The sequence below is a fragment of the Eleutherodactylus coqui genome, chromosome 11 (assembly GCF_035609145.1).
Source record: "Eleutherodactylus coqui strain aEleCoq1 chromosome 11, aEleCoq1.hap1, whole genome shotgun sequence".
NCBI classification, from domain to species: domain Eukaryota; kingdom Metazoa; phylum Chordata; class Amphibia; order Anura; family Eleutherodactylidae; genus Eleutherodactylus; species Eleutherodactylus coqui.
In genome coordinates, this window is record NC_089847.1 from 111,056,798 (window position 1) to 111,083,904 (window position 27,107).

Consider the following 27,107-nt stretch of genomic DNA (forward strand, 5'->3'; position numbering starts at 1 on the left):
CTTCAAGTTACACCTCTGGGGTTGCATTTAGAGATGAGCGAGCGTGCTCGTTTAGAGCAATTACTCAAACGAGCATCGCTTTTTTTGAGTAACTGCCTTCTCGGGCGAAAAGATTCGGGGGGGCACCGGGGGTTGTGTGGGGGAGAAAGAGAGCTCCCCCCTGTTCCCCCCTGCTACCCACCGCTCTACCCACGAATCTTTTCGCCCGAGTAGGCAGTTACTCAAAAAAAAAGCGATGCTCGTCCGAGTAATTGCTCTAAACGAGCACGCTCGCTCATCTCTAGCTGCATTCATGGACTTATGAAAACACAATTGTTCTGCCATACCTTAGCTCAAAGAACACATAAGTCACCTTATCGTCACAGACTAAACCTCAAACCAAGCAAGACCCTATTTACTACAAGTATAACTTCCAATGTGCCACCGGACCATTGCACATGACGTGAAAACAAAAAAGTTCATCAATCGGAGTTGAACGTTTGTACAGCACAATCTTTCAGTTGCCCTAATTTATTTAAAAATAAATTACAATTAAAACAAAACGGACTTGACGTCCAATACCGGTAACAAAAAATTTTTGCAACACCACGCTAAAAGGTTTAAATGAAAAAAAATATATAACAAAGGAAATACAAAGGCTTTGGTATGGTTTTTTACAATCAACAATGGTTAATTTCGATATGTACTTGTGAACAACTTGAAAACACTTAAGTTGAAAACTCTTGCAAGCACTTTTAATCGGTATAAGGAATGATCTATATGCACAAGAATGATTGGACTGTGAACATTTTATACAATCTATCTAGGAACAATTAAACGACCTGCTGACCAAGAAAAAAAAAAAAAGTATGATGCATGAAAATGTGTATAAAACATCTATACAGTATCCTTGTCAAATATAAATGAAGTTGACTTTATTATAGAAATCATTTGGGGAGATTTCTAGGGAAGACAAAAAAAAGTACATTTTGACATAAAACAAATTGGATTATATCGAAGACATAATCTACCTTTCATCTACCAAACGTCTCTCTTGAGCTTTTCTTTTTTCCTTTTTTTTTTTTGTTTTGGGGGGAATTTAACGTCAAACTTTAGAGGTTACCAATGAGCGAAGGGATTCGAAAGAGGGCGAAGGTCTCTTAAATAAATTTTTTTGGAGTTGAGTTTTTCGCCAACCGGCCGATACAAATCTGGAGCGTCATTGGACAAACTCTTTGGGGGGTCGATATACTTTTTCTTGATAAATCTTTCGTGGCTTGATCATGGCTTCCATTAAAAAATTTTAAAAAAATTTCAAAACAATAATGACTATCGGAGAGCAGATCCTTCCACCCAGCCTGTGTTGTTCTGTTCGTCATTACATAACAAAGTCAGTTTACAAAGAGTACATCAAATGGATAAAAGTTTGGATATCAAAATGAAGATTTGATCCAAATGATATAATGCTCTGAATGTGCAAATGTCCGTTTGTGCAGTCCTTCCCAATGTTATCAGTACACAGTTGCTGTGCAGAGAAGTCTTTTTTTTTTATTATATCCCAAGACAGTTCTCAGTTTTTTTTCTTTTTGTTTTTTGTTTTTTTTTATAAAATACTGCTGAACATCCAACTGTTCTCCATAAAGTCATTGGTTAAATTAACACGGTTTTTACTGTAATCTTGGCCAGTACTGAGACATGTCAGGTTCACTGCCGGGTACTTGTACTGGGACTGACACTCCAGGGGAAATGAGACCTATAAGAAAGCAAAAAGTTGGAATTAACATTTCATATTGTTCTAGGTTGTTTATACCATACATAATTCATGCACTTTGTGGTTTTCGGACATTCGTAGGAACCGTCATTAAGATGCAGGGCTAAATTTTTGAGCATGCATTGTCTACAGAGTGTGATTTACTTTTCTTATTTTTTAAACTTTTTTATTATTGTTATCCACATATTAATGGACGGTGGGGCTGCACAGGGGCAGTCGTTGCTTGGTGTATGAATGTGTGGCTATTCCATTCCGGAGTGACTGTGTATGAGGAGTGAGAGAGAGAGAGAGAGAGGGTGGAAAATAATGGAATGCCTACCTGTAGAAGTTGTACCAGAGGTGCCCATTGATTGGCTGTTCATGTGTGTCTGCATGTGGGGAGGTGTGTATGTATCATAGCTCCGCCCATTCACAGATGGACTTGTGGGCAGCATGCATGAGTAGGAGGAGGTCTGGCTGGGTACAGGGGGCTGGAAGAAGAAAGAAAAGCAATATATTACTGCTCAGTGCCATTTGTGATGTATAAACACAATCACTGCACCTCCTGTATCCAACATCTGCCCAGTGCAAAAAATTAAAGTGTGTCTGTCTGTATGTGCCTACATAAACCATTGCATTTGCAGGTAAGCTACATTTCCCACTGTTTTTGTTTTAGGAAAATGGAGTTTACCAACAGTTGAAATGCGGAACACCATACTGTAGTAGCATGCACCTCATGATCAAACTGGAGTAAAGGACAACAAGAAAGAAGGGACAGTCGAAGTTGTGCACAGCTCAGCATAAAAATTAGCACCCACAAGCTTAATATATATAGTTTGGTTTAACCATTTCTGATGATCCCATCTGATCCCAGTGTGTAATAATGAAATGATACGAGCCTTTAGCTTACCTAGGTAAACATACAATTGCTCGGAGACAGTCAGATGTTATCAGTTGTGAAAATATTGGCATTAACGTGTGACCAAACCAGGCACACATCCATTCAATTAGTGGTCAGGCAGAATGAAACGATCACCACAGGAACTGTATGAGATCAGAAGAACATGGCTGCATCCAAAAAGGGCACCACTTTTGTCCATAAGCCGTGCCTGGTATTGCAGCTCAGCATCATCCACTTGGATAGAGAGGAGCCGTAATATCAGACACAACCTATGGATGGAAGTGGTGCTACTTATAAAAGTTTGCAGCCATGTTTTTCTAAACTTCTACAACCTCTTTAAGGCTCTTAAAGGAGCAATGTTTTTTCTTTCCTCTATCTAATGGGTCTGAATTTAAGATTTAAAGCAAACCTCCAGTCCCGGACTAACAAAGATGGCCAAACTGCTTCTCTGACTACCTGATGCATAGTGTGTATTAGTATGCATCATTAGTCTAAGACACTACACCTGCTTTGATTGACCAGCACTGCCCATGTGAGCAGTGCTGGCCCATCCGATGAGCATGTAGTGTCTTACATTACCGATGCATAGTGTGCATCAGGTAGTCAGAGAAGTTCTTCGGCCATCTTTATTTGTCTAGAGCCGGAGAGACACTTTAAGATATCAAAACTAGCACTATAGATGTCAGTGAGTTGACCAATGGTTGATCCAAATTCTAATCGGTGTGACTTAGCAATATGGTTAAACATCATATGTGATGGGCCTGGCAATATAATGTATATGATATGCGGTTTCCTGTGTCAGACGTTTTCAAAGTCTGTGCCTATTTATTCCAGTATAACATATCTGCTCCATAAAAAGATGCACTAATGCTGTAATAACAGCACTTAAATACAAGTGGAATTAAAGGAGTTGCTTGGGATTTTAAAAAAATGGTCTGTTTTTTTCCGAAGCAGCAACCCTCTTGTCTATAGCCCGATTTATTGTAATGGATATAAACTTCAATACTAGACACATCATGTGGGCAATTGGCACTACAAAGAAACCTTTCTGATCCAGGAAAGCCCCTTTAAGCATTATGTATCTTAAAGGGAGTTTGTCAGATGATGTATTCCTACCAAATCACTAACAACATTTGATATTGTAAGAAAATAGAAAAAAACTGGCAATGGAGACGGTGCAACACTCCAGATTAAAGCAAATAGGAAGTGACCAAAGGTATGTGAAACTTCTCCTTTTATTTAATAAAGTACGTGATCAGCTTATGAAAACGCGTTTCGGGGACTTCTCCTGCTCCTGCCCTGGCTGACCCGCACTCCACAGGCAAACAGATGTAATCATTAACCCTTTTGGGACCCACCAATTGCCTGTATATTTTAAACACCAGCTGAACTGATGAAGGGGTTATCCCCGAAACGCGTTTTCATAAGCTGATCACGTACTTTATTAAATAAAAGGAGAAATTTCACATACCTTTGGTCACTTCCTACTTGCTTTAATCTGGAGTGTTGCACCTTCTCCACTGCCAGTTTTTTTCTATTCTCTTACTCTATTACGCCCACCCAGGTGGTGCGTCATCTGGTCAGGCAGCACCTCCATTATTGAAGTTACCACTTCACTTCACAACTTTTATAGTATCCTTGTTCACAACAAACACAACGGTACGGGTTTTGCTCCACACGTCTTTTTCCTCCTAGTCCACAACATTTGATATTGAACTTAGAAACATATGGGCACATACCTTTATGGCTGTTCATAGCATCTTCATTGCAGATAAAATGAACTTGATGCAAATTGCTTGCAAGTGTCCCAATGTCATTACCAAGCCTGACAAGAGCTCTGGCTCTCATCACCTAACCCTCCCTCTTGGTGTTGACTGATAGCTCCAGTACTGTGCTACATGGTGCACATAATGACGTGGCACAATCCTAGAGCCATCAATCAACACCAAGGAGAAGGTATTAGTCAGGGTCTACTGACGAGAGCCTTACTGACGAGAGCCAGACCACTTACCAAGCTATGGGAATGACCATGGGGCACTTACAAGCTAATTTGTATAGGAAAATAAAGTTATTTTTGTTTTCCATAAAAATGCTATGAATGGCCACAAAGGTATGAGTCCACAGGTTTCTAAAGCTGTCAATAAACTCGAGAGAATGGTCACCCTAAATGGCCAACTTTGGCCTTTTTGAACAACCATTGACTGCAAAATTAATGCGAATGATTGTTTGCAATGGCCAATGGCAGAATACAGCTTACCAAAGATGTGACCCAACCTGTTGGAAAATTTCAGCCAACTGTGGTCAAAATTGCAAGTGCATGGTGTGATCAGTAAAATCCAGCTAATCATGCCATGCTGCGGGAGCCTGTGAAATAGTGTAATATTAAATATATGCCTATAATCACCTCTTTAGGGGTCTCCTTCTCCAGCACTGGAGCCAATTCACCACTGCACTGAACCCTAAAGAAGCTGGTAGAGGTCACATGCCATTCATTGTGCACGTAACCGATATCCGCTTCTAGGTTTGGCATGGTGGTGAACGGGGCTCCAGTACTGGTTGAAGGGATACTTTAAAGAGTTAAGTATAGGCTTATTTATTTTTTTAAAGCTGACCATACATGTAGGACAGGTTTTGATCATTACTGTAACCGGTAGGGTTGCACGAATGATCGCAATCTCGAATGAATGGCCAGCTTTAGTCCCCTACCAAGCAATGTGACTGGTTAGGCATAACAAATCTGACAGACTCCCTTTAATATTGCATTTCTCTATAGGGGATGTCTAACTCTAAAACAATTTTATTTACTTCTCTATGTCCTGACTATGTTTCCAAAATGTGTGGTCCCAAGCAATTTTCTTGAATGGGAATTTGCTCAATTTTGCCATAAGCTGAAGGAATGTTGTAGCAAAGGAGAAAATGGGGAGATCAATTTAAACTAAGACCTCGAAATGCTGACTGCTTAAAATTCTACTAAACTAAATCTAAATCACTATAGAACTACAGTGATCTAAGTTTGAGTAAGTAAGAGTGTGTACGGTTCAGGTGATGCGAACATGATTCAGACCCTAAAATGTGCCTATGTTATGAATTATGAATACAATGGAGGTAAAAAGCTGTATAGATTCCGGATTTGGAGCCTTTAAGAAGCAAATTGGAAATGTGATATTCAGTTCGAATTGGAATATTTTTAGATACAAGCTGTTCTGAATGTTTTAAGTATTTTCTTATATACTATATTAAATTGATGTGTTGAATAAATTAGCAGTAAATGTAGTAATCTAGAAGAAAATTATGTTTTGATTTATAATAGTTATGCATTTGTGGTGGCTTTTTTAAAGTAAACCTTCTCTAGGTTATAACTAGAGATAAGCGAGCACGCTCGAATAAGACAGTTACTCAAGCGAGCATCGCTCTTCTCGAGTAACTGCATTCTCGTCCGAGCAGGCTCGGGGAGATGGCGCTGGGAGCGGGTGGGAGGCGGGGGGAGAGTGAGAGAGAGTAACTGCCTTATCCGAGCAGGCTCGCTCTAGTTATAACCTGACTGTTCTTCAGTTCATAGAATGGTAGAGTTGGAAGGGACCTCCAGGGTCATCTGGTTCACAATTTGTGAGCTGTAATATTATGAACCATCCTAATTGTATTGTAGTTATGTATTGGCTCTTGATTATCAGATAAGCACATGACTATACTCACTTGCATAGGAAGGTTATTCGCCATGGTGAAGCTAGGCATAGGTGGCAGCGCACTGTACGTGTTTGTAAGAGCTGTATCTGTTCTTCCCAACATAGAACCTGATGTGAATGATGACACTGAAAAAGAGAGAGAATGACGTTAATATAATTTATTACGACTTCCTGCATCTTTTGCGCTCCTCACTTCATGACATTGCCCCTGTTTTCATTCAACACTTTGTTTGCAACTGTACAGTAGTTGCTTCTGCACCATGAACTATATAATAGGCCATCACTGAATAGATTCAGTTCTAAAGACAAGGGCGCACAATAAGTCACCTCAATTTAATGCCTTTTGTATAATAATCATGATGCATCTTGGGTGGAAGAGTTGGCCCCACTTCCCCTCCCGGTAATGACATCACCACCACTTTTCTCAGGGAGTATTTTAGCCTTTTTGCCTCTTGGTTTCTACTCACACTTGTTACATTAGGTGCTAAAATTCAGATTTTAATGTTTCCCCCCCAACTATCCTGTAAACTATCGAGGTAAACGACTTGCTTGGGCAGCTCTTAGATTAGATCAGTTTTGGCAGTGAAAAGTTGTAATTTGGAGACCAAGTAATTCTCTATTTCGACCCCTTCGATAAATCTGCTTTGAGTAAACACTCTACATTTTTCAAGTCTCTGTACTGACCTGGAGTAGTTGGTTGTGGGATTGGCTGGTAGACACTAGTGCTGAAACTACTACTGATAGGAATGTGACTCGGCGTGTTACTGGCTTGTCGTCTCTGGTTCCGTAGCTTTTCTTCTCTTCTCCATTTTGCTCGTCGATTTGAAAACCATACCTGGTAATAAGAGGAGACTCATTGAGTGATCGAAGGATCATCTTACTTAGTCAACCATAGGATAAAGCACCAACTGCTCATATATAGCAGAGAAGGGGTTGTATAATAAATAGAATATTTCAAAGTATTTAACACTTGTGGGACCTTTCAAAAGATACAATAATTTATTATTGTATACGGAAGACATTATTGGCTATGTATGTCCTCTCATTCTTCACATGTGTGGGATCTATAAATGAAAAAACAATGCAATCTGAGGTCCTTACACGTGTGTGTGATCTATAAATGCAACAGTACAATTCGAGGTCCCCACAGGTCTACTTGACTGTTGTGCTTGAACATAAATGTGATGCATTTTACACTGGGGTCAAACATTTTGTTTAATTACATAGTAACAGTTACCTGTATCCTAGCTTCTGGCAAATCTATTTTGGCAGCTAATCTTTCTCTGGCAAACACATCAGGATAATGGGTTCGTTCAAATTCTGCAAGCATAGAAATGAACAGGTTAGTTAAGAGAAATGTAAAGGTTTCATTATCAAAGCTGTTAAACATCTCCAATTAGAGGATGAGCTCTGGTGACCCCAGTTCTACTCTTTTTTTCCCTCTCCATTGAGGGAGGAGTGACTGTATGTATCATTCAGATCCTAGGGTTTATTTTACTTATGAAACTACTCATTTATAAAAACAGAGATCTTTTTTTTTTTAAATATGTCCCTACATGATGATATATTTGCAGCCACAACATATTTTACATTATTACAATGACCTGTACCTTTTTCTAGAGCCTCTATTTGTTCCTGGGTAAAGGAAGTTCTGTTCCTTTGAAGTTTTCGTTTCAGTTGAAGCCTCATTTGTGCTTCGTCTGAGTCTTCACCATTAGAACTGATGGAGTTAGTGTTCTCTGCACCTCCTTCTTGCGGTGGGCATCCGTCTAGAATAGAGTGGGCAAGTTAAACTCAAGAGACCTTCTCCAATAATTACTATTCTATATAACAGTTCTAGTTTTTAAAAAAAAATCCAAAAATATAATTAATATTTTTTGAGTTGTTCTAGAAAGAGACTTGATAAGCATTTTCCGAATGATTATACACCTTAGGCAAACAATTCTTCAACTTCTAGTTAGCCAAGCCTGAAATGGACATTGAATCTTGAAATATTGGTAATTTTTCAATTCAAAAGAGTGGATAAAGCAAATTTAAAATCGGCAAACCGAAATTTTTTAAAAGTAAATCCACAACTATTTTTGCGGCCGGTAGGAACCATTCCGCCCTGTTTACACTTTTCTAAGATTTTCTATAATCAGTAATTGTAATCAATTAAGTGTTGATAGGTTGGCCTAAAATTTGATTAAGAACTCAAACGAAGCTTGAAATCTCTAAAAGAAATATTTATCTAGTTTTCTTTTTTTTAATATATATTTGAATTCTGCACAGTCAATTTCATGTTTAAAGGTTCTGAATTTAGAAGTGCGCGCATTGTTCTACAATTTTATTCAACCATTGTACGAGTGTGCAATTCCCTGACACCTATTACAGTGAACAGTTGTAATTATATCATCAGTAAGAACAGCCTATAATTGCTGAAAATGGAATTTTATATTTAGATAAAGGGACTGTCCATTCTTTGTAATATGGTGTACAAGAAAAGTGGAATTTCTTCAAAAATGCTCTACAATTTTTTACAAGATAATTCGGGGACTTCGGTAACATATAGTAACTTTATAATATTTATGGTGAGCGTATGACTTATGGGCGTTGCATAAAAAAAAATCATTACCCCACCTGTATTTAAAGTAATGAATGTCTAGTAGACAAATGCTAAAATCATTTTAGCCTTGATTACCCATAAGCCTCAAATGTTCCTAGAACTCATCCCAGGCAAATTCAATTTTTTAAAGTTTTGTTAAAATTAATTATGTATTTACTTTTGTGTTTAACTTTCCTTTTTTTACATATTTTTAGCGTGATTTAATGATTTCTACTTATTATGCATTATTGCATAATGATACTAGAGATTTCAGATTTTTTTTTTCAAGATCGGTGTAATGAATTCTAACTAATCTATAAATACATTAATGGGGCACTGGGAATTTCCAAAAAAAATGTTTTAATTGTCCAAAGAAAAGAAGAAAAAAACAGTGACCCTTATTCCTTGAAGGAATATGTACCTTCTGTAATTAAATATTGTGGGAATTAACATCAGAGGAATATCCTAACACAATAGTGTTGCCTTCAAAGGGTTAAGAGAATTGTGACAGAATCTGGTGGGTTCTTTTCAAACACTTTGAAATGTTTTAAAACCCCAACATTCCCTTCCATTTAAATCTAGGGATTCATCTACAGTGAGGACCATATGGACGTTTGTAGACCTATTGAGATGACCACCAACACATGAATAGAATTGGAGCTGCTTTTCAACAGTGCACAATGGCAGCAGAGTAAGAGAAACTATTAAACACTCGGGCTAGGGGGATTGGCAAACTTCCGTGGGTAGAATTTTGAGGACACAATCAGGACGTAGAACAAAAGGATTCTCTTGAATCTCGCAGTGATCTACATTGTATCACAAGGGGTCCAGTCAACAGACTGTTAGGCAAGTATGTTAACCTTTAGGCGCAGCTATCATTAATCACTGTCCTCAAGCCTGGCCTACTCAAAGCTATATAGGATATTTTTTTTGTAACTTTCTATAGCACCAGAAGAAGAAAAAAAATACCTAAAATTGTCAATGGGATAACTCTATACACTCCAGCTATTTACTCAGCAGCCAAAAAAAGAGGCGGAAAAGTACTCAGTTAACATTAGATAAGCTTCAACTCACATATTAACACACAAGTGTCCATCTATTTACTCATCAAATCTGATGTGGAGCTTCTTAAGTATTCTACTACTAATGCCTGAAGTGTGTTTGTGTATAGGAAATCAACTGGCTCCTCGGAGTTATAGTTTGGAGCCATTTTACTTTGTATAGTCTACAAGGCCACAAAACAATTAGTACACCATAAAGAATGCAGTGACAACTGGGAAGTTGTTTGCAATAATTTTTGAAACTTTTTTTACACAATTCGAGAACATTTTCTAGGAACCCCTTATTGCAAATGGCACGTAGAGTACCAACCTAAAAAAAAATGTAAAAATCACATGGAATTAATGAATTCACAATCACACATAGAGTTTAGAAAACGAATGAGCATAAAAACTGTCCCCCAAGCCTGCAAAACTTTTTTACTTTGGAGTAAAAAATAATGTTCTCCTATGAACACAGGATACACAATTACACTGTTATATGATGCTGATATATAGGTTAGCGGTATTTTACTGAGCCCTAAGTATGCAGGGACTTTAAAGGACCATGTATACTGGATCATGTAGGTTCAGCTGCCACAAGTGGAAACTTGATATTCTACAATATCTAGCAAAGGATGTTAATATGTAAGATAGTAGTGATGATGACAGCAGACATTTTTCTATACTTCCCAACAGGTAGACCATTGAAGGACTTGCCTCAACCTATAATGGCTGCTATAGTACAACAATAGAGTGCAAGCAACTTCACTTTAAATAGAGGTTAGACATTAGGTTTAGAACTCATTAACTATATGCAGTTCATAGAACAATGATATAGTAGAAATGCCAGTGGACTAGATAGAGCAGAAGGTACATCACAGAAGAAGAGAAACATAAAGGGGTTGCCTGCTGGTGATGGTTGATGGCATCACACCCCAACATCCTGGGGCATGATGGCTCATGCTTGTTGCCCTTTACCAGCATCTTCCCATTCTCTCTGGATTACCCAGGCAAATAGTGAAGTAGAATATGGCTAGTCAGAGCTGGCATGCCTTTAAGGTCTCATACCAGCTGTATTGGCTATCTCTATGCCCTTGACATATAAAGAGGGAGACCAATCACGTATAGGTGTAGAAGAGCGGAATCTGTCACTTATCTTCTTCTGTTGTGTGTTGTAATAACACATCTTAAAATGGGTCAGTAGGTTTACCTGGGCAACAATAGATTACTAGAATTTACACTACATGACAAACTCAGGTTGACTGCATTTATACATTGTATACGTGCATCAACAAAGTATATACCGCAGTATATGAACAACTGTTATGCAGCAGACCCCAACAGATGTGTCCTTCCTTAACTTGTCTCTAAACCCAACATAATCCGAGGTGTATAGCGCGAGATAGTAAACAAACATGAAAAAGGAACATAGATGTCCAACGGATGCCTCGATGAGCGCAATTTGTTAACGTATACGTTTCCTTTTTTTTACTGGATGGTGTAAAATTGTATTGAATTGGTATTGTGACAAACTGTTTAACTTCGAAAGCAAAATTGTTCCCCATGCACCATCCAGTCCTCCATGCTAACCGGTGTGGTCTTCCCATCAAACCACCATTTATAGTAATATATAGAGAAAAATTCAAGGCACCATTGGTATCCAGAAATAAAATGCAGTCCTTGGCTCATCCTTTAAACATTCAAAGCATATATAGTATATTTACATGTCCAAATATATGCTCGACGGATGCCTTGATGGGTGCAATCTGTCAACGTATACGTTTTTTTTACTGGATGGTACAAAATTGACAAATTGTATAGCTTAATGCAATCTAAGAAAACGTAAGGGTGGACACATCTGTATATCTGGATTTAGCAGAGCTGACTGGCACAATTCATTATAGTATTATTGAAGACTACCATGACGCAGGAACGATGTAACCTCACGGTGGTCAAAGACAAAGTCAGCACTGCTGCATCTGTATAAGAGCATTTACTATACTGCATGAGCCTGGTGGTCGAAATATTCTGTCTCCTGCATTTCCTAATTACACTACTTGTTCTGTCTGTGAAAGAAGACACAACCAATACAAGAGAACATATACAAGTGTACTGTACGTAAGAACTTACTAAACTGCCGAGAGCTAGCCCTTTATAGAAGATAGGGAGTAACATTACTTTTCATCTATCCATCTATCTATCTATCCATCTATCTATTATCTATCATTTATTATCTATCTATCTATCTATCTATCTATCTATCTATCTATCTATCTATCCATCTATCTATTATCTATCATTTATTATCTATCTATCGAATAAACCACAGGTAGCCAGACCATATATCCAAAGAGCAACTATCTATCTCGCTCATATCTATCTATCTCTTTATCTATCTATCTCATATCTATCTATCTATCCTGTATGTATCTATCTATCTCTTTATCTCATATCTATCTATGTATCTATCTCATATCTATCTATCTCATCTATTTATGTATCTATCTAATATCTATCTCCTATCTATCTATCTATCTATCTATCTATCTATCTATCTATCTATCTATCTAATATCTATCTATCCATCTATCTACCTATCGAATAAACCACAGGTAGCCAGACCATATATCCAAAAGTAACTATCTATCTCATATCTATCTATCTATCTATCTCACATCTATCTATCTATCTATCTCATATCTATCTATATATCTATCTCATATCTATCTAGCTATTTCATATCTATCTATCTATCTCATTATCTATCTATCTATCTCATACCTATCCCATATCTATCTATCTATCTCATATATATCTATCTAGCTCATTATCTATCTATCTCATTATCTATCTATCTATCTCATATCTATCTCATTGTCTATCTATCTATCTCTCTATCTCATATCTTTTTATCCATCTCATATCTCTTTTATATCTATCTATCTCATATCTATCTATCTTATATCTATCTATTCTCGTTAATTACTTAACCCAATACAGCTATATACTACAAACATATACTAAGTGCTAAATACAATAGATGCTGCATTTAATGACACTACTTGTGTATGGCATGTTGTATGTAGGGCAGTGTAGTTCTATAGACAGTATCGCGTATGGCATTAGAAACTGTTTCCCTGCTCTCCCAGCAAGAGATATAAAGCCAGAGATAAACATCCTTAGTCACGCAACATCAGCCGTACGAGCCACGCTGAGTTGCACATACGTGCATGTGAAATCTAATGTGATTGATGCAGCTTGACGGGATTTCAAAAAGTCATAAAACTTTTGTTTCATTGCCCGAAATCATATGAAAATCTCTATCGATTTGTTGCATTCAGAAAATACTTTTTTTTTAAAGACTGCACAACTATGACGCCAATGTTATCGCAGGAGTCACGACTGCAGACCTTCATACGACATGTTGCTGTGTAGCCCCCCCCCGGCCTTATCTAGTGCTCACATGTCACCCCCTCCAGTGCTCAGCGATCTAGAGTTACATATACGTGACACTCAATTAAGATATCTGGTTTAAGGTCTCTATAGAAAGGAGTCAGGGAGTGAATGGACTGCTCAGGATAATCCATATAAAGACTGCCCGCCACTATTATCCCGCAGCTGACGCGCCGGCCTGTGTGTGTGTCATGTATGGGATTTACTCCTTGGAAGAAGACGACACAGGAGAGAGAGAGACTCGGGGAAATAAGACTCATTCCTGAGTTTCTTAGTGTCTTAATCAGTGAGGCGGAAAGCCAGTAAGATCAGACAGTAACTCAGCAGCTTCCAGAGGACACACAACATGGCGCCTCCGTGTACTGGGGGGAAAATGGCTGAATCCTAAACAGGAGCTTTATAGTCTTATCTGAGGGGGTAAAGTTACAAAAGTGTCTGAGTCGTCAGTAAAGCGCTGCGTAATTCTCTCCCCGGACTGAGCGGACTCTTTTATGTCTATTATAGAGTTCTCTGTGTGCAGGGCGGTGGTAATATTGGGAACATATTTGTGCCTCGTGAGGCCTCAACTGGCCTTATGCTTCCACAGAAATGGCCTCTTATGGAGCAAGTAAAGAGTGAGGAAATGAGAAGGGCTGGAGACACATCCATGCTCTAAGGGGTTTAGTCAAGACGAACATCTTTCTATATGTATCTATTGATTATCAGAACTGAATCACAGAAATTCAATTGATATATTAAATATGTCATATAAATGATCGATCTATTCATTATCTATCTATTTATCCATCTCATTACCTATCTTATTATCTATATATCTATTTATCAATCATTTATCTATCTCATATCTATCTATCATCTATCTATCTATCTTATAGCTATCTATCATCTATCTATCTTATATCTATCATCTATCTATCTTATATCTATCATCTATCTATCTCATATCTATCAATCATCTATCTATCCCATATCTATCAATCATCTATCTATCTCATATCTATCTATCATCTATCTATCTCATATCTATCTATCTATCTATCTATCTATCTATCTATCTATCTATCTATCTATCTATCTATCTATCCCATATCTATCTATCTATCCCATATCTATCTATCCCATATCTATCTATCTCATATCTATCTATCTCATATCTATCTATCTCATATCTATCTATCTATCTATCTATCTATCTATCTATCTATCTATCTATCTATCTATCTATCTATCCCATATCTATCTCATATCTATTTATCTATCTATCCCATATCTATCTATCATCTATCTATCTATCTCATATCTATCTATCTATCTATCTATCTATCCCATATCTATCTCATATCTATTTATCTATCTATCTATCCCATATCTATCTATCTCATAGATAGTAAAGGCCAACAAAATTCAATTAACTTAATCTACATTAATAGAGATAACTCGTAGATAGATAGACCTCTATCTATTTTCATAACTGCATTACAGTAAAATTGAATTTCTATATAGATATATATGTATATATGATAATGTAGACGCTATCTATCTAGCTATTTTCCTAAGTGAATGACAGCGAAATTCACTTAACGTAGTCTACATTTTATAGATAGACATGAGATATTTTATTATTATTTATCTATTTTTATAACTGCATTACAGTAAAATTCAATTAACATATATGTATAGAATATGATAATGTAGATACTATCTATTATCCTTTCTATCCATCTCTTGTTCTGTCTATCATATAGACATTATATGTCAATCTCTCCACATTATGGGAACACATAGACTCAACTTTTCCATAATTGTAGGTGATCACAGTTTATACTTAGTTTTATTAAACTATAAGAAATTGGTCAAATACTATTGGCAGAGATTCTTCTATTCCCGCCATGTGCTAACATTTTACATTTTATCACGATTAAGGCTGTCTCCTGCCATTACGAATAGTGACGTTAACGAACAATCATTTGTGCCAAATGACAACCTCTGCACTGCCGTATCTATATGCGCGTGGAAGGTTATCGGTACAATGTCTATATCTGTATTACATTGCAAAGTTTCGTCCAAGCTCATCAGACTCAAATTTCTTTCTTTCTTAGTATATCAATAAATTTGGGATAAATCGTTTTTGTTTCTAGAACGTTCATTTTTCATGCGGACCCAATAACCTTAGCTGATCTCCTGACCATGAGATGGAGCCTCATTCAGGGTGATGAGAAGAAGCATTAAGTGACACATAATATAAGGATCAGCAGTGATGGGACTAATCAGGATATGGGTGGGGGGGAGCCCCACTTTCCCATCTTAGCCCCCTTCTTCTTATATTGTTTTTCTAATTGGCAAGTGGAGACGTATCGTGTCCAAGGGTCTCCTGTGAAACATTTCTACAGCTGCCCCTCCAACTAGACGCTTTATTCATGTCTCCTTAATGAGAAACAAAACGATCTCTAATGAGCAATTACATCGCCACAGAATTCTTCTTCCCATAACTAATTCTTGTGTGTGACAGAAACATCTATTGTGGCAGATACTGGGCATATTCCTTCTACGGGGTCCTGTTCTGCTACCTTGTCTGGAATAATGCGCCAAGACAATATTGCGCCACATCTACTATCTAGGAAATATCGGCTAAGGATTATTACTTCCCATCCAATTACATTCCATATGAGCCTTGGGAATAAGTCCGTCATCTATCTCCATTCCCAGACTCCGCCAAAACCAACATTAAGCCATGGAACTACCGCTTTACACTGATGTAGCAGAGGTGAATTGGTTGTAAGAGCTTCTTCGAGGTCAGATAACACAGGCGGCTTCCTTTCAGTCTTATGAAGATATTACCATATGTGTTAGCAAATTACCAGTTCTGCTCTGCTACATCTGACCAACGCATTTGAAATATACGTACGTCCTAGTACTATATACTTATCATATCATTCCGCTATAACTCTAAATTAATTACTACATACCAAGATGGCTTGAAAATACAGAATCATAAGTGGTTGGTAAATGTAAGACAATACTACACCAATGCCTACTATGTAGCATGTCCACACAGAACACCAATAGTACAACCAGGATTGAGCTTGTGCAAATCTTAGCATTTTCTATATAAATTATTGTATGTACAATCAATTATCATACATAATTAACCCAACATATAACTCCGTCACCTATACATGCTCATAAGCATAACGTAAAAATGACTGATCCATCGTAAGCTACCATATACTCTCCAACGAGCAAGACTACTACAATAGAGAAAACATATACAATAAATATTTATAACCATTGTATGCAAATGAGACATCACTAGCCAACAGACTAATTATAATGTTAGCATATTTAGCATTATTACATCCGCAGAGCATCACGTCTACAACCTCCGTCCAATACTGAACACGCATAAATATTTACCTTGTGTAGGTTGGCCTGGCACTGATGTACCCGGATACCAACCAGGCCTGGTCCCCCAAGTCCCTGTCTGTCCGTTCAGCATCCTCAGCTTGTCATACATGCCATCTGCGCCCATCTGTTGCTTCTCGCTAGCCAGGTTGCGCAATACTCTGTTTATTGACGATACCTGCAGGACGAATAGCGATACAGATAAGTTTATTAGCTCTATACTGGGTTGGGATGTGACAATTATCTGAGTCTATTATCTTGGTGAAATAGGGGTTTGATTGAATTGTGTCCTGCCTCGGATTTTGAATTTGATCATTAGTCTATTATACCCAATGCATTTCGGGTTGAGTCTTTAATTAGTAGATATTTTTGCCTATAAGACTCCTTCCATACATTCTGAATTATATGCGTTAACTTAAGTGATTATTTACGATGCTCATGATCCTTATAATGTATGTAATGGTGGTACGTCCCTCTTTCCCAACCCTAGGATGTATTGAGTGCATCTCTGTTGAGCACAGTTGACTTACACTGGGGATGTTATCGTTGGTGCAGACGCCTTCAGACAGTAACCTGTCTCGTATTTCCCAGGCAAAGATGGAAGGGCACTCTCTTTTATACTGGGCTATTTTGCTGACCACCTCTGGAGTGGCCACCCTAGGTTTGCTTCCCCCGATGGCTCTAGGTCTGATGGATCCAGTCTCGTAATATCTCCCTAAAATCTTACTCACGCAACCGTTTGACACCTGCACGGAGAAACAAACAACAAATCACATTATTAATAATTTCAAGACAATAGTACAATTTTATAGTAGGCATTAAACAATGACAAGCTTACGTTTTGACTATCCAGCACTGGCACTTTTGCATCTGCATGGCTCTATAATACAAAAATATACCTTCAATGGTATGAGAACTTATGTCTGTTTCTTTTTCTTTTTTTTTTTTGCTTTTTTTGTTTCTTTTTATAATTACATTTGTGGCCCTAGAAACTCTAAATATTAGAAAACATTTTGAAATATTTTATAAATTTCCTATTTAAATAAATGAATTCTATGGTTTAGGAATAACTTGGGATTAATCAGAGCCAAAACATAAGACTATAATTCGATCTCGAGGCGTGGAGGGGTAGCAGCATATTAAAGTAAATGGCATCAAGCCAATATTATATTGAATTTACTAAAAAAAAATTGGAGAATTTTTGATAAGCAGATGATTGCTGTAGTAATAAGCTGGAGAAATCTTTATATATTGGTAGAAGGAAGGGGTATAATAAGTAACAGATGGGCATCACTTCATAATCAGAGCAGTTGGAATGCAAGAAGTATTTTCACCTGCAAAATTCTCGAAATATCACAGGGTCTTGCTCCACTATGTGCCAGCTCCACTATCTTCTGTCTGGTAGAATCTGGTAAGGGTCTACCGTTTACAAACACTCCACCGAGCTGATTCACTCCACTGTGACCTGAGAATAAAACATAGTAACAACAATTGAATTACTCTATAACACCGCAAAATTATCATGCCACCCCCCCCTTTCCAAGCTGCAGTGGGGGGTTGCACCCTGTAGACAGAGTTATAGTCAACCTTGATATACACAGCAAATAGGAAACCTATACATATCTATATACAACAACTCTCCACACCAATCATCTAAAAGATTCCAAAAAGTCCTTCGCTATTCCAAAAACAAATGGGTTCCAGCTAATAACAACAGGCAGAAAAACAGTTAATTCCTCCTCACCATAGAATGCCTCCATCACGCACACAAAAACGACAAAAGGTTCCAAGACTCAACGCAATGACCACCTTAGCTAATGAAAATAAATGGCACAAAATACGATGGGATTCCAATGCTACTCTATGGAAAAGGTCTCATAAATACCCTGAGAGTCCTCTTCAGACATTGGCTTGAGCTCCCATTCCTTTGTGCTGAGATATTATAGGAGTTTAGTTCATTCAAAAAAAAAAGAATCCTCAAACCTGAAGTCTCAGAGCAGAGACAGTTTCCCTGGAGAAGAAGGAAGGAAGGAGATGCGTGTGCTCCTCAGCTTGCAGACTACTGATAATAAATGGACTTGCAGGAGGCTCTGGCTTCTTAGCAAATAAATAAGCACCAAATATAGAAGAAGGGGGAAAGTATGATGAGTCTTTGTGACATTTGTCTTTAAAATAAAGCTAGCTGCACGTCAAGTTTGAGCTTAATTTCTGGAAATAGGCGGAAGTCGCCCCAGATCATGCATGGAAGGCTAATTGAAAAGATCATTTGAAGTACTTGTGGCAGACATGTCACTTTATGACAGTGCTCTGCTTTTGAAAATTGCATCGTCAGGACAAATGGTACTATGATAAAAACGACCCTTTCTATCCGGATTTGGAGATCACTCAGGCTGGAGATAAGGCTAATACTAGTTACTTCAAGAGAAAGACACATTTTATTTTAAGGTAGCCCAGAGAACAAGATGGGGGGGGGGGGGGCTGGGCGAACACTACAAATGGAGGAGTCTGGATTAATATTGACATCCACTTTTACGTTATTACTGTTATTTTCTATAAGGTTTGCTTGACACCTTAAATATTCCCCCCAAGCTATGGTCTTAAAAATCCAGCCCCCCAAGGGGACCATAGCCATATCCATTTATATATATATTACAGACCGAACTATAGCAACTTTAACATACATGCAGTGTAATTTTACAATATTACAGGTCTTCATGGCCCAACATGGCAAACAAAAACCCAATTCATGCTCTTTTTGCAAAATCAAGACATGCTATTTTTATTAAAGGCCCCAAATTTTTCCGATATTATTATAAAATATCTAAAAGCAACATTTCATATGGATTCCAAGGGAGCTGAGCATTCGTACATGGCCATATAGGCTTGTCTACAATACAACTCCTCTTATTATTGCAGGGACCAGCGTTCAGTCTGCATCCCCTACAGGAATGTCATTTGCAAAGACCATTTATCAACTTAAAAATTGACACTGACAATGGCAAAATACTAAAATTTCACTTAAAAGGTTAAAGCCTTAATCATGATGTGATTTCCCCAGGGAAGGCTGTAGAGCTGGCTCTGTGGCAATCATTAGCCACTCCTAGGCAGCTAATAAGAAAGCATATGGTGTTGATTTGGACTCCTTGAATTTTATACACCCAGGAATTGTTGTCACATAAAGCTACAGAGATACTAGTAGTGACCTTTACACACGTAAAAAGAGGCTTAGTCTATGCAGGACATCTCAGAGCAGATCACAAGGCACCTCGGAACGGCATCTTTCACAACTGCGACACATCCCTCTAATAATACTGCCTTATAGGTCAACACATGAATAAGATCTACAAATTGGTACAAAGTTCTGGACGTAATTAACCATGTAGCAACTAGAAGCTCCTTAAATGCTAACATCTACAAGACGTTATGAGATGTGAGATAGATAGATAGATAGATAGATAGATAGATATAGATATTAGATAGATAGATAGATAGATAGATAGATAGATAGATAGATATGAGAGAGATATGAGATAGATAGATAGATAAATATGAGATAGATATTAGATAGATAAATATGAGATAGATATTAGATAGATAGATATGGGATAGATAGATAGATAGATAGATAGATAGATAGATATGACATAGATAGATAGGAGATAGATAGATAGATATGAGATAGATAGATAGATATGAGATAGATAACCATATCATAATATAAATAGTATGCAACTTCATGTTGATTTTAGGCTATCGGAATTATTCTTAGGAAGTTAATGAATAAAAATTTAAATTTCTGATTTACCCCAATACAGTCACTATATTTGAGGCAAAAAAAGTAGATAAAGATACATCTTCGGAATACATTTTTCTTAAGCACACACTATCTTCCTCCCACAAGAGAGCAAACATTCTTAAAGCAACAACAACAACAACTGATTAAAAATGCACTACACCAAATTATATTTTACAACCAATGGCCAAAGTCCTAAGTGCATCCACATTACTAATATCACAACCAAATAATGACAGTTTCATTTAAACCGCTAAATAGCCAAAACACCAAAACAAAGAGTCAAATCTACTATAGACTAAAACATTCAGAAGCAAATCTAAACCAAACTAAATGAACAACCATAAAAACTAAAAGTAACAACCCAACCTTCCTGCAGAGCCTCCCTGCTACCAGCTGCCATTGTAAATAACTGTGACAATTTTGCCCAAGTCTCTTAACAAGCGCTCAGTAAAATATTAGAGGGGTCATAAAATAAATCACCCACTTTAATTGATTGATGCCCCTTAGATAAAACAATAGACTAATAGCATTTTATTCCATAGTGATTCATTACTTACTGTTCTGCATGGTGGTGGGGATGATCTGTAGTAAATTCCCACGTGGTGACTCCAAGGGATTCTATTAAGAAATAAACACATTTCCTATTAATTAAGGAGCAACTTTGAAATATCCCTCAACGAGCAGAAAATGTAAAGCTATAATTCTGTTTTTGTTTTTTTAATAGAAATTGTGGTTTAAAGGAATTTAAGAAAATATATATGATTTTTCGTTTCCCAAAAAGTGCAATAGATTAAAAATAATATAAGGGAGAAGATATAGTAGCAGTTTATTGCAAATAAGGAACCAGAATCATTCCTAATAATTGGATCATTAAGAATTGATTTGGAATAATTGCCTTTTTTTTCTAAGTAGAGACCAATATAAAAATAGGGAAATGGAAATGTAAAAACTGAGGGTTAAATGGACTCAGTTCTGCCTAATTACCAACTAAACGAGTAATACCTAATTTTAATTTCAAGGTTTTATACTGGACTCTGGCATATCACCATATATCCATATATAAATGTATGTGTGTATATATGCATCTGTGTGTATACATGTGTGTGTGTATATATATATAATATATATATATATATATATTCATACATATGTGTGTATATAATATACATTATATACACACACGGATTTATAGGTATAGAGATGTGTGAATATATATATATATATATATATATATATATATATATATATATAGTATATCAGGATTTATTACGCTATGTGCAGATATATAAATATTTGTATGTGTGTATATATATATATTTTTTTATATATATTTATATACACACACATAAATAAGAATATTGTATTAAAAGGCAAAAAAGAAGGAATGCAAAATATACATAAATTTGTAACAAAAAATAATAATTTTTTTTCCTTTCTTATAAGGCTTACCTGATATTTGCTTTTCCTCTCCCAAATGTAGTGCACGCTTCAGCATCTGCTCCTAGTATCCTTCCTCTAATGCAAAATAAAGGTATATTAGATTTACAAAAAAGTTACATAAAAAATTTCAATACGATTACATTTCGAACTTTTACACAACCCTTCCTAAGTTCAAAACTTAAACTTTTAAAAAAATTTTTAAATGTTTTTGCTTTTTTCAACTTGTCCAAGTTTGTTTTTTTTTTTCTCTATTTTTAGCTATAAATAAGCAACTGCATCAATAATATGTTTTTTTTTTCGCCTCAAGATTTCAATATTTTAGGGGAAAAATAATTACAGGGCAAAGTATTACCATAGAAACCAGAGTCCTGCCTGCTAATTAGATATGGAGTTAACGCTAACAGCTGGGCAAGTGCTGATCGTCTTATTTTAACATTCTAAGCTTCGGTTTCTGCTAACTAACTTTTAGGTTTTAGCAGTTTAGATCTTTACGTCGGTGACTGTACAATGACACACGTTGTCTATCTGGCCTTAAAAAGTAAAACCAGGAGGGGGTGAGGCTACTTAACAAAGCCTACAATGATTTTCATTCTGCACCACCTACCCAAAACCAAAGTCTATGAATGCAAAGCAAAGGCAACAACCCATTTCCAGAATCGAACTTAAAGCAAATATTCCCATTTTCCTCCGTTAACTCTTTCTGTTTTGTGTTACCATGAGGATGTTGTAGCAGATATTTAGCCATAAAACGGGAAAATAGCATTTAATTCTATGAATATTTTTTGGAAGGTAATTGTTTTACTGGTGCAAGTTGTTAGGGGTTTGTTAAAGCCACACAACAGCTCTGTGGGGAGCTCAATTGGCAATAGACAATTACAAAAGACAAGGCTTTGGAGGGTTTTAGTAAAAAGGAATAAAAAGGGGACGACGGGGAAATAAAATAAAAATAAGCGTTTGCCTGTTCAAATTGCTGCTGCCTTACTTCATTTTTGTATAGAGTGAATATTAATGTTCTGGATTCATATTTTGGAAACTTTTAGGCACAGCCATGGGAACCCTAATTGTGACACTAGAAATATTTCTCACAACTTGCAGATAATTGGTAAATATTTACAGTGACTGATATTAATAATGCAGCAGCGTAATCACAGTCCCATTCATATTCCAGCCCTTTACAGTGGCTGTTGGTGGAGGATACGGGCAGGGATTTGTAAACACTTTTTTTTTTTAATGGGTAACCAAGCATATCCCCTTATAAGGCTCCTGCACAGAACACTACTAATCACTTATAACAACATACTTAATCCGTGTAGGGTACAGTTAGCACAGTCCATTTATTATGTAAAGCAAGTCAACGCATTGCAAGCAACATGTAAACCTTCTACAAAGTGCCCCAAAATAATCATTCACTAGTGAAACGGTCAATGGAAGAACTTTTACCAGGGTTTCTATGCAATCTGGTTAATTGCTAAACTCAATTGTGCAAATTACAACACTCAAGGCCTTCTTGTCACACCACTAGTTACCATAATGCACAACGGTGCTCAGTAAGATGCACATAGCATTATTTTGTACTAATATGATGTATGTTTCATACAATGTAGCAAGTTCATGGTTGGCCTTCGTAGGAACATAAATGTAATCTTGAAACATTGGTATGATGTTCTTAATCATATACTAGTCACAGTGTAATAGCATTTGCCACAATGTAACAAGTGGAAGCCTCTATACATTACCAGAGTGTTTACTAATAACACTGAACGATACAATGTAACAAATCCTCCTACATAGACTTCAAAGGCTTTCATAATTATTTATACAAGCGAATAAACAAATCCTTCTGTTCTCTCCACAGCAGCAATTTGTTTGTACACAATGTAAGGACGGTGTTAATTTGCACATCACCTGCTTATGTGGATTACAAATCCCTCCACATTTACATACCACAAACTTTTTAGAATCTCAACCTGAAATGTTTAGCCTAATGAGTGATCAGGGGGTCATTAGTCCACAGCAAATACACGTATATCACTACATCACTGGGTTGCTGTGAAAATGAAGCCAGTTTAAGATAGTTTGGGGAGATATCTAAAATTAAAGTAGATTAAAGATCTAAGATTCGATCTTTTGGGGGGATTGTTGGGTTTGACTTCGGGGTTACATTAAATGTTACAGTAAACTAGGCTAAATAGGTCTGTTATATATATCTATATCTATCTATATTTATATCTATATATTTATATATACATATATATATATATATAGATATATATCTATAGATATCTATCTAGATATCTCTCTCTTGAGATTATATATATATATATATATATATATATATATATATAGAGAGAGAGAGAGAGAGATCTATATATATATATATATATATATATAATATATATCTATGCATATATATATATATATATATATATATCTAATATATATATCTATAGATAGATATATATATTAGACTAGATGATTAGATTAGGTATTACTAGATTAGATTACATATTAATAGACATGTGGTGGAGCTTGCAGAATCCCAGAATCTTAAATCTCTCATATATAGATATATCTGTCATATATAATAGTAGCCAGGCAGGATCATCCTATACTTTATATATATATATAGTTTTTCCATATCGTCACGTATTACAGAGCATCATCTCTAAAAGAAATCATACAAAAAGCCATACGACACCATGACACACACAACCATGAGCTTAGCTGCCAAGCCAGCACTAACAAGAGTATAGCAGCGCCCCTACCCCTTCCATCTATACCAAAGTTCGCCACTTGCCTGTGCCAGAAAGTACTAAAAAATGTGCAAGCGAGATATAACGTGTGCACGGTCCACGAGCCTTGCAGCTTGCACGGAAGCTCACCTGTAAGAGGCATCCTATGCTTGCAGGCTCCTCGGGATAAATTGGTGTGTTGCTTAATAAAGAGTTGCTGATTTTATTTTGTAGTGCCCAGGAAAGATGAAGCAGCTCCCCTCTCTCTCCTTCTCTGTCTCCCAGGGATGAGCCTCCTTGTTGTTGTTGGTTAGATTCTGAGGAGGAGATAGAGATTGACAATAAGAAGAACTGTCAGGGAGGCAGGGAGTGTGTGAGAGCAGTGCACAGGCACCGTGCACACCTATACTGATTGGTGATGCTTCAAGTGTATTAATGTATGTGTGCTTGCTCCTTGTTGCCTCACCTCCACTGTTCTTCACTGGCCCATTAGTAAAGGCTGACCCCTGTCATCATGTCCCAGTAAAACACTTCCTCCTCCTGCTTCTCCTCCACCACCAGAGCGGGAAATGAGGCAGTGCTTGGGCTTTGCTTTCAAACCCACTAATCACTCTAGACATGCAAATGCACTGACTACTCCACACACAAAAATATTGCTTTATGCAAAGCATCGGGGCTAGCCCTGCACATGCCTATTGGCTGCGCCCCCCCCTAGTGCATGCCTCCATTGGCTCCTTTCTTTGAATATGAATACACTTGATTTTTTTTTTCTTTTTTTCACGGCACAGATTTTTTGTTGTGTACTGATTACTCTCCCTATAACTATGTGTGTGTGTGTGTTTGTCACACCATTTGTGAAGCACATTCAAGATTTCGTGATTGGATTGCACTCTTCTTCAGGACTGAATAAGGTGGCTCTTTATTGCAACGTTGAAGACGGATACCCCCCAAATTTTTTTTTTCATTAATGACTCCTCTGATCCACTAGAAGGTATCACTACCTGACAAGTCTTGGTCCTTTTTTTGTTGTTTTTTTTTTTTTTTTTGAATGAAGGCACTGTAATTGTGTACTGCTCACAATAGGAGTGAAATAATTTTCCTTGTAAGCTGCATTTTCCTGTAAAAAAGGCCATTTTGGGTGTGAATGAAGGGAGGGGGGGGCATTTGCATTTTGGAGGAAAAAAAGCCTCAGTAGACAATAGGGATAAGAAAAATATCATTCACATGTTAAAAGCATAAATATTTTGCAGACAGGCGCATTGTAAGCTGGGAATGGCCCCCAGCCATGTAAGAATTCCACTCCCCCCCCCTTTTTTTTTTTTAAAGAAGACCCTGTCTCAAGACTCAAGCAGCAAATTCTCAACTCACTAAGTGTGTTGACAGAGTGGCCTTAAGTGTCCTTGGCAAATACTTACAAACTTCTTCCACGTGTCATTGTTGACTAAAGTGTTTTTTTTCTGGTATCTAAGACATCATCAAAATTTAAGAGTCACTTTTACTTTTATGCCAGATAATATTTGCAAAATTCTTCAACCTGGAATGAATTCTCTTTCCTGCAGGTAATGCAAGAAGAAGCATTATGTATAATGTATGTGATATGTGGTGAAATAGAATATACAGATGTAGCAGTGCTGAGTGTGTCATTGTGATATCCATAGGTGTATCACTAGGAAAATCTAGGCATATTACAAACTCAGCTCTGCTACATCACTAGATACAAATGTAGCAGTTTTGCACTTCTCTGTTATATTTTGCTGCATCTGTATATTCTAATGCTATTGATGGTTTGCTTTTCCTAAAACTGTCAATGTTATTATTACAGTAGACAGGAAGAGGGTGTGACCAAGGCCTATATATATATATATATATACATATGTGCATTAAATACATGCATTACACAAATGAAGCATTTTCTCCATCATTATACAATGGCGCCTTGATTTATGACATTAGGAGGTGACAGCCATCAAGTCCAACCAAGTTAATGCTTTTTAGTATTTTGACCACACACCAGAAAGTACATTTGTAGAGTAGTACACTATTAATACACACCTCAGTACACTCCAAAGCAACCCCTGGGTGCTAGTTTTAAGGTTACATTTAAAGTACCAGCTTGATCTCTGGTTGCCTTAATTGTTAATTTCACAAGTTGCGAGCATGGAGAAAAAGAGAACTGAAATAAAAAGTTAACAATAAAACAAGCCCGGAGAGGAGAGGGATGGGGAATGCGAGGGGAAGGGGAGAAAATGAAGTATTAGATGTGTACACTTGACTTTTCTTGACATGTGAAAGTGTTAAAAGTCACATCTCATCAATAAAGTATGTGGACAGTGAATGAGAGGGCTGA

At 36.9% G+C, this 27,107-nt stretch overlaps 1 protein-coding gene across 6 annotated transcripts in view; it reads right to left on the reverse strand.

Moving 5' to 3' along the window:
- Positions 1 to 1,016: 1,016 nt before the first annotated feature.
- PAX6 (paired box 6) overlaps positions 1,017 to 27,107 on the reverse strand; it is a 32,430-nt gene continuing 6,339 nt past the window's right edge. The window contains exons 1-14 of one of the 6 annotated variants that reach the window (XM_066582217.1): positions 25,227 to 25,355; positions 24,911 to 25,077; positions 22,038 to 22,103; positions 21,146 to 21,206; positions 18,127 to 18,257; positions 17,631 to 17,672; positions 17,323 to 17,538; positions 16,805 to 16,970; positions 7,924 to 8,082; positions 7,551 to 7,633; positions 6,998 to 7,148; positions 6,324 to 6,439; positions 2,070 to 2,220; positions 1,592 to 1,732 (exon numbers count right to left, since the gene is read on the reverse strand). In XM_066582217.1, coding sequence (XP_066438314.1) covers positions 1,647 to 1,732; positions 2,070 to 2,220; positions 6,324 to 6,439; positions 6,998 to 7,148; positions 7,551 to 7,633; positions 7,924 to 8,082; positions 16,805 to 16,970; positions 17,323 to 17,538; positions 17,631 to 17,672; positions 18,127 to 18,257; positions 21,146 to 21,155 — 1,311 coding nt within the window. In that variant the 5' untranslated portion in view covers positions 21,156 to 21,206; positions 22,038 to 22,103; positions 24,911 to 25,077; positions 25,227 to 25,355 and the 3' untranslated portion in view covers positions 1,592 to 1,646. Of the gene's footprint in view, positions 1,733 to 2,069; positions 2,221 to 6,323; positions 6,440 to 6,997; positions 7,149 to 7,550; positions 7,634 to 7,923; positions 8,083 to 16,804; positions 16,971 to 17,322; positions 17,539 to 17,630; positions 17,673 to 18,126; positions 18,258 to 21,145; positions 21,207 to 22,037; positions 22,104 to 24,910; positions 25,127 to 25,226; positions 25,356 to 27,107 lie in introns of those variants that run through there. The other 5 variants (XM_066582221.1, XM_066582218.1, XM_066582220.1 and 2 more) reach the window with 5 other exon arrangements.